General features: G+C 38.3%; 1 protein-coding gene across 3 annotated transcripts in view; it reads left to right on the top strand.

Moving 5' to 3' along the window:
• The first annotated feature begins 1,403 nt into the window (after nucleotides 1-1,403).
• Nucleotides 1,404-8,700, top strand: part of tcea3.L (ctranscription elongation factor A (SII), 3 L homeolog) — a 37,617-nt gene continuing 30,320 nt past the window's right edge. For all 3 annotated transcript variants that reach the window (XM_041581937.1, XM_041581938.1, XM_041581936.1), the window contains exons 1-5: nucleotides 1,404-1,763; nucleotides 2,759-2,821; nucleotides 3,989-4,094; nucleotides 4,524-4,596; nucleotides 4,756-4,800. In XM_041581937.1, the coding sequence (XP_041437871.1) occupies nucleotides 1,695-1,763; nucleotides 2,759-2,821; nucleotides 3,989-4,094; nucleotides 4,524-4,596; nucleotides 4,756-4,800 (356 nt within the window). In that variant the 5' untranslated portion in view covers nucleotides 1,404-1,694. The remainder of the gene's footprint in view (nucleotides 1,764-2,758; nucleotides 2,822-3,988; nucleotides 4,095-4,523; nucleotides 4,597-4,755; nucleotides 4,801-8,700) is intronic.

Here is an 8,700-nt window from a genome sequence, read left to right as displayed (position 1 = left end):
ACAGCTCTGCTATAGACTGTACATAATACATATTAATTGAGCCTGAGAGTGACTGTTTAGGTCTATTTGTATCTGATATGCCAGGGCCTATTTTGAATCCAAATCTGCACCTGCTTGCATCTGTGTATATTTGCACCTGCCACCAATGTGCCAGTTGCATTCTGTACAAATATTTCTGCTAGTTAACCACACCTTCAAATATGCTGTAATTCTATGAAAAGCATCACAAGTAGAAAATCTGATGAGCTGTGCCGAAATTCTGAACTTTGCACTTGGTCCATGTTAGTAAATGTGTCCCTCAATAGAAAGTCACTAAAATTTAGGAACAGCCTAGCTCTTTAGAGGACTGAAAAGTGGCTGATCTTCATGCTGTTTCTTAGCAACTGTTACTGTGAGGGACAACTGCCAGTGAAAACTGAAGTTTAGCAGCAGGTGATCGGCCACAGGTTGAGGCTCTGCTTTTAAGCATCCATCAGAATAGAGGCTTTCCGCTTAGGAGCAGAAAAAGGCATACGTGGCATGATTATCTAATTTTCAAGCATTTTATATAGCACAATATACAGAAATTGTTATGATCTGATACAGGGATCTGTCATTTTAAAAATAAAAGAGTTAATGAAATGTTTTTGTGCTGACCAGCTGATTGGTTGCCGTGGGTTAGTTGATCTAATATCATTTTGCCTTTTAAAGAAGAGGCACACAAGACAAAATTGTGTAATTTTATACTGGGACTTCTACTAGTGCAATTGTGCTCTCTACACTTGCAAACACGATTGGTCCAAAAATAAGCACAGGATAAGTAAATGCAGGGAGTGGCCAGCACTGGGTCTGCCGTCTCAGGTGGTAAAAAGCCTAGACATGACCTTGAAAGCTTCTTATAATTGATAATAATGCTCTATGGATGTGAGTGATTCATTTACTAACACTGACCAGTTATCCATGGCAACCAATCAAATGTCTGCTTTCACATTGGTTGTCCACTAGGGTCAAGGGTGTATTGTAAATACATTTTAAAAATCCCTGCCACCTGCCTAAATTATGCAATTTGTAAATGAATTGGGCCTGGAATTTTTGGGGAAAAGATAAATGTTTATTTTTAATTGGAACATACCTAAATCAGAAATCATGTATTGGACATAATCTACCAGTAAATTTGTTTATGGTTACAAAGTTGTGTTTGCTCTTTGCTTATTTGTGAAATTGTTATTTAGCCCGGTAGTTCAGTGTTTTCTCAGTTTTTTAAATGTTTACAGAGTCCATTGCCTCAAAAAGCCTGCACATGTTTAGTGCTGGGTTTGGTGCTATGTACGGTATATGTGATTTAACTACTGTGCGTAGATAGTTTCTGCTTCATAAGTTCAGCTGTCACTACCACCCCTCCTCCTCCTGTGCCAAACTCAAAGTCTTTGGGACTATTTATAATTTGGGACACACCTCCTGCCTTACAGCAAGCCAAGAAAAGTCTGTATATACTAGTTCTGGTATATACACACATTTTGGGCATTTATCTCATTAATGTATAAACACAGTGGAGACCATATGTCACAATATACACAAAAGCATACAGCTACAGACAAAATTTACAAAAAGAAACACAAACATCGCATTTAGTAGGCACACCCACTTCACCCATAGTCAACAAACAAAAACAAATCACATATATACATATATTTGCTTCTACTACACATGAGGAAATGGGTTTGGAAGAGGAGCTTTTGAAGATTGGAAGAAGGCTGGAAAGGAGATTCAGCGAGAGAAACACTGTGAGTAGATGGGAGTCAGTGGGTGTGTGCTCCAAAAACAATAACGTAGAGTATGTGTGGACATTGAGGGTGGGAAAAGGGAAAGAAACAAAAGCTCAAATAATTACAAAAATCCAGTTGGTGAGGTGCGATTAGCATAAAGAGTGATCAGTGTTTGGGCAACGAGTACACAGAATTGAGTTTGGCAGGAGGAAACTGTCAGCTCAGAGTTATCTGGGAAGTGTAGCAACAGTGGAGGGAAAAGTGAGCATTATGACAACTGGATATAGTAAGGCGTGGGGGAAAGTACTGTGAAAACACAGCATAATATGTCATGAAACATTGTGCATTGGTGACAAAAATACAGGTATGACTGTGATACTTTCATAAAGATGACATTATTATGTGTCTTTGCTGTATAATTATATTGACAAAATAATATGTCTTTACTCTTGAGAAGCAAAATATGCCAGAGAACAATGATATTACTCAATGTTTTACGGCTCATTTAAGAGCATAAGTGCAGTGTGCAAAGTGCATTTTCAGATGCAAGCTGTAGTTTTTTTACCCACAATGCACCATTTCCACCACAATTCCAGTGCAATAACGGCTGCAAAGTGACAATGCGTCTGAAGCTGTTGTGGTCAGTGTGTTAAAATACACTCAACTGCGCATTTGCTGTGGAACAAATCGGTTGCATTTGCACTAAAAAAATTACACACTCAGCGCCAAAATTATGACTGTGGCTAATGCTTTAGGGACAAGTATGCTGTTTCTATTGTGTATTGACACAGGCCATCGATATTCATACTACATGCAGATTGGTGGGCTGCATTGACTATTAATGAATAGCACCAATTCATGCAATATCTTCGGCAAAAGCTGAGCCCTTTTCTCTTCTAAATTCACTTTACTAGTTTGGTCTCTCCATTCTATTTTCATTTTCCTCTTTATCCTTTTGTCTCCATAAATAGTTTTTTCCTGCTACTCTTCACTATTGATTGATTTTTCTTCAGGACCGTATTCTGGAATTGCTAAAGGAACTGCAGGTACTTGAAGTCACTGTCCCTCTCCTGCGGGTAAGGCTAACATCATCTACCACTTTAGACGCTAGCACAGGAGTTCCCATCCTTTACTAATGCGAGGTCTACTTTTAGCGATGTTGTCCCATTATGATCTACTTCCATAAAAGCATTGATAGCATTCTGTTACATGGGAAATATTACTTAATTATTATTATAATGATTTATGAGAGAATTTATATTGCTGTATTTAACAACTATTTCTTATGTTGCCTTAATGTAATAAATAAAAGCATGAAATATTTAGGAACAGCCTAGCTCTTTAGAGGACTGAAAAGTGGCTGATCGCATAGCGACAAATCTCCTCTTCTTCGGGGCAACTAATCTACCTGAACTGCCTCCCCCCAGCTAGAAAGTAAACCGCTGGCGGGATGGCAATTGGTGTGCTTCGTTTTCCGAAGTTGCCTCCAAGTGCCATCCCGCCAGCAATTTAGATTCTAGCCGGCGGGAGGCAGTTCGGGGAGATCAGTCGCCCCGAAGAAGAGCTGATTTGTTGCCCGGCGACTAAATCTTCTCGAATCTGAGCATGTGTCTCTGCCCTTAAAGGGGTTGTTCACTTTCAAACTCTTTTTTTTCAGTTCAGTTGTTTTCAGATATTTCATCAGAAATAAAGACTTTTTCCAATTACTTTCTATTTTCTATTTGTGACTGTTTTTCTAATATTGAAGTGTAAATTTACATTTTTTGCATTCTTTTGTCTTACTAAAACAGCTCGGGGGGGGGGTCGCCAACTCTGTAATTGTATGAAGTTGATACATTAGTTGATACATTTCTTATCTTTGGCCCTGCTGAGCAGAATAGTTGCTAATATTCCACAGATGCTGCTGAGAAATGTACAACTAATGTAGAAAATTGTGACAGTTCAGACTGCACCTGGATCACTGAGCTGCCAGACTGAAACATCAGAGACAGGAACATTAAAATTTAATTTTGAAAGAACAGTAAGAAATAAAAAATGGAAAGAACTTTTAAAAAAACTCTTTATTTCTGGGGAACAATCTGAAAACAACTCAACTGAAAAATGTGTTTGGAAGGTGAACAACCCCTTTAAACAGAAGGGGATTTATGAGGGCTCAGATGTGAATGACATACTGATCATGGGCCAGAGAGGGATACTTTTTACTAAATACATTTGAACTTTTCTCTCCACCATTCAACTTACAGAGCACAAGAATTGGCGTGACTGTTAATAAAATTAAGAAGAAGAGTGATGAGCAAAAGGTGACAGAGATTGCCAAAGCCATCATCAGGGACTGGAAGAAAATACTGGGTAAAATTATAGAAATGGCACTGTAATGTATTTAGATAATGTTATTCTTCGGTTCTCATAGGATGGAAATGAGTGCAACAAATATAACAGATAACAAGTCACCCTTTCAGCATTTTTTCTTTACTCATTTTGTTGTTGTTTTTCAAGCAATTTGGGTTATAGCAACAGTTTATGGTTCAATATTTGGGTACACACTCCCTTTTTTTCTGAAAAGGTTACAGATATACAGATAAATCAAATACTATATGATAAACATTGTATCAGCCATCATGCATAAATTCCACTGATATCTGGGATAACAAATAGTATTCACCCTCAGATCTCACCCATATTGGCCTTGTGACGGGGCTGCTAGGATCCTTTATTCAAATAAATATGCATGCCATATCCCATTCTCTACCCTAAAAGTGTATGCCTGTTCCTATCCAGAATCTTCTTACAAAGACAAAGGCACCAAAACAACTGCAGATTTGGTCAAACCAACCCAGTCAGGTTGTGCCAGGTGAGTGTTACATGCAATTTGCACCCTGTTCTATGCTTTAGCTTATTTGTTATGATGTATGGCCTCACTTCCTCCTCTCCTTTCTGTTCATATGATCTTACTTCATGAATCATCAATTTCAGTTGGCTTTTCTTTTTCTCTTTTTTTCTTCTTTTTCAGGATTTCATCTCCTTCCTTCAAAAATCTGCATTTGGAAAGATCCAGGTATTTTTAAAACTTTATGTATCATCATCCTTATTTACTAAATCACAACTCCTTGATGGGGAACCATATTTAGGATATTACAAATAAGATATTAATGCCTGGAGGTCATTTTAAAGTCCAGACACTATGGGGTGCCGTTTGTCCCAAATACATTCTGTATACAAAACTATCCCTAATACACAGAATTAATGTCTCTCATGTTATAAAAGAATTTGTGACCATACACAGAGAAAAAAAATATACAAAAGACTTATTTATATTAAAGAATGAAAACAAAATCTGGTTAGTGCACAAAAGGATGTCATTATATCACAAACTCCATTCTGTACAGTTTAACAAACAATCTGTCGCACAAATGTATAACCTCCATGTAACGGACACACTTATGTGCAAAGTTACTTACAGAATGAATTATGTAAAAAAAAACTTGAACATAATATATAATAGTGTAAGTAACTAGTGCTTGTCAAGCTCGATTTGAATGACAAAATAGATATTTGTGTCAGAAAGCAAGATTTTATAGTACAGGATTCATTCTTTCTACAAAATGACAGTTTTGTTTCACAAAACAGATAAAATAACCATTCTGTGAAGCAACACTGTCAGTCACATTACTGAACCAATAAGAACAAAGCTTATTGCCATATACAAACAAGATGAGAAGTGGCCAGCTCTGCCCCACATGGCCTGCTATAGAGGGCGCCCTCTAATGTCCCCTGTGCTGCATAGTAATAAACATGAACAAACATTTCCTAAAAGAGCTGCTGTTAAACACTACAGGTTCATAAATGGAAGTTCTTACAAATGGCTGAGAAATATAATGCTGCACTTATAATGATTGTAGAGAAAGAAAAGTATGCAAAACTTATATAAATATGATCATTTTAGGTGATATGGCTATTCTTATTGTAGTAACCTGTTTGTGTGGCCATTTTGGTTAAGGGCATTCCTGCTGTTTTGCCATTATCTTATGACTCACTCCTGTTCCTCTTCCTGTCTAAAGGTGGCCATAGACGTAACAATTACGATCTTTCTTGGTAAAGATCTTTCCAAGAAAGATTGTTCGTTTCAATACACACGTGTAGAGCTGAATCGTCAGATATACGGGAAGAAGCAATAGAATTCTACCTGTATCTGACGATTCAGCACTAACAATGGGTGAAGTTTGGGTCCCTTCAAAGGCACCCGATCAAAATTTTCCGTCCAGCCCGATCAACGAGCCGACCGATATCCAAGTCTTCTGCCGATATCAGTCGGCTCTTTTTCCACCATACACGCAACGAATATCGGACGAAAATTCGTTTCGTACGATATTATCTGTGCGTCTATGGCCACCTTAAGCTGAGAGCAATAATGGGACAGGCCACACCCACTTGCCATGTTGTATTAAATGTACCAGAAGTTACTGTGCTTGTCTGGCTGCTTTGCCTGACTCTCAGAGACAGTTATAAGTTTTGTATATGATAGTTAGACTCCAATGTCTCCTCCTAGCTGTAATATTACACCAATTAGCTTTTAGCAGTCTCTTAATAATGTGCTTAGCTATAGTTCAACTACTACATAATAGCTTTAGCCAGAGACTTGGGACTGATCATGTGCACAGTGCATACCTCCCAACTGTCCCTTTTTCAGAGGGACAGTCCCTCTTTTGACAGCTCAACCTGAGGTCCCTCATTTGTACTGGAAAGTCCCTCTTTTCTCTGCACTGAACAGCCAGAAAAAGAAACAAAGTTTCTAACTTAATTGGCTTTTGGCAGAGAGGCCAGTACAGCTAACACGTGGAACTAAGATGCTTTATAACAATTTTGAGATAAGAAAATAAGTAATTTTAACAGTTTAGATAAGGAGAAATATTTTCAAATTTTTATAACCTGCCAAACTTTGTAAAATGAACATGGTAATTAGGGGGTGCGGCCACAAAATGCGTGTGGTCAAAAATATTGCTGCACTACATGCAAAAAAGTTTTTTGTCTCTTTTTATTTCCAAAATGTTGGGAGGTATGGTATGATGTGTAGGTTATATGAGCAGCCACTCCTGAGTACTGTGTGTAAACAAAAGGGGGTCATTTAGGCAGGGGCAATTTTAGGGGATCATAATCTATTTATATAGAAGCAACAAGCTGCACAATACTTTATATTTATTTATAATAAAAGACTCTAATGATGCCGTCCCCTTACCTGCCCAGTGCTTAACCCTTTCACATCAGAGTGGGTCAAGGGGGGCACAACACTAGAGCAGAGAGCACAACTGCGCACATGTCACATGGGCCGCCAGCAGGGGGGACAGGGGGGAAAAGTGTTCCGGGCCTGAAGGGGGGCCCAGAAGTGCTGAATTTTTCAAAGAGCCGGGTCCCCTTTACGAGCGCCCGAGTCGTGGGGCCATTTAGCATATTACCTAATGCGCAAGTGCCGAAAAGATGAAGCTGAAGTCCCGAAGCGGCGAAAAGACCCAAATTCACGAAAGGAGGTGAAGCTGAAGTCCTGAAGCCTTTTGTTTACACATAGTACTCAGGAGTGGCTGCTCATATAACCTACACATCATACTATACACAATGTGTGATGCACATGATCAGTCCCACATCTCTGGCTAAAGCTATTATGTAGTAGTTGATCTATAGCTAAGCACATTATTAAGAGACTACTACAAGCTAATTGGTGCAAGATTACAGCTAGGAGGAGACATTGGAGTCTAACTATCATATACAAAACTTATAACTGACTCTGAGAGTCAGGCAAAGCAGCCAGACAAGCACAGTAACTTGTGGTACATTTAATACAACATCACAAGTGGGTGTGGCCTGTCCCATTATTACTCTCAGCTTAGACAGGAAGAGGAACAGGAGTGAGTCATAAGATAATGGCAAAACAGCAGGAATGCCCTTAATCAAAATGGCCACACAAGCAGGTTACTACAATAAGAATAGCCATATCACCTAAAATGATCATATTTATATAAGTTTTGCATACTTTTCTTTCTCTACAATCATTATAAGTGCAGCATTATATTTCTCAGCCATTTGTAAGAACTTCCATTTATGAACCTGTAGTGTTTAACAGCAGCTCTTTTAGGAAATGTTTGTTCATGTTTATTACTATGCAGCACAGGGGACATTAGAGGCGCCTCTATAGCAGGTCAGATACTTTGCCTTAGCCATGTGGAGCAGAGCTGGCCACTTCTCATCTTGTTTTATATGGCAATAAGCTTTGTTCTTATTGGATCAGGAATGTGACTGACAGTGTTGCTTCACAGAATGGTTATTTTATCTGTTTTGTGAAACAAAACTGTCATTTTGTGGAAAGAATGAATCCTGTGCTATAAAATCTTGCTTTCTGTCACAAATATCTATTTTGTCAGTCAAATCTAGCTTGACAAGCACTAGTTAGTTACACTATTATATATTATGTCCAACTTTGTTTTTACATAATTCATTCTGTAAGTAACTTTGCACATAAGTGCGTCCGTTACATGGAGGTTATACATTTGTGAGACAGATTGCTTGTTAAACTGTACAGAATGGAGTTTGTGATATAATGACATCCTTTTGTGCACTAACCAGATTTTGTTTTCATTCTTCAATAGAAATAAGTCTTTTGTATATTTTTTTATCTGTGTATGGTCACAAATACTTATATAACTTGAGAGACATTCATTCTGTGTATTAGGGATAGTTTTGTATACAGAATGTATTTGGGACAAACGGCACCCCATAGACACTAGCTTCTTATCACAACACAACATCCTGCCTCCCATACAAACTATCCCAGTTGAAACAAACTAAAGACACTGGGTCCTGTACATGCAAAACAAGTTGTAGCCCATGTGACTTACTATACAGTACTAAATACTAAATACTTCCAGAAATAATGCAGTCTCCCACCTATGGCTGTAGCTCTAAATGG

The sequence above is a fragment of the Xenopus laevis genome, chromosome 2L (assembly GCF_017654675.1).
Source record: "Xenopus laevis strain J_2021 chromosome 2L, Xenopus_laevis_v10.1, whole genome shotgun sequence".
NCBI lineage: Eukaryota > Metazoa > Chordata > Amphibia > Anura > Pipidae > Xenopus > Xenopus laevis.
This window is presented reverse-complemented; position numbering and strand designations above follow the sequence as displayed.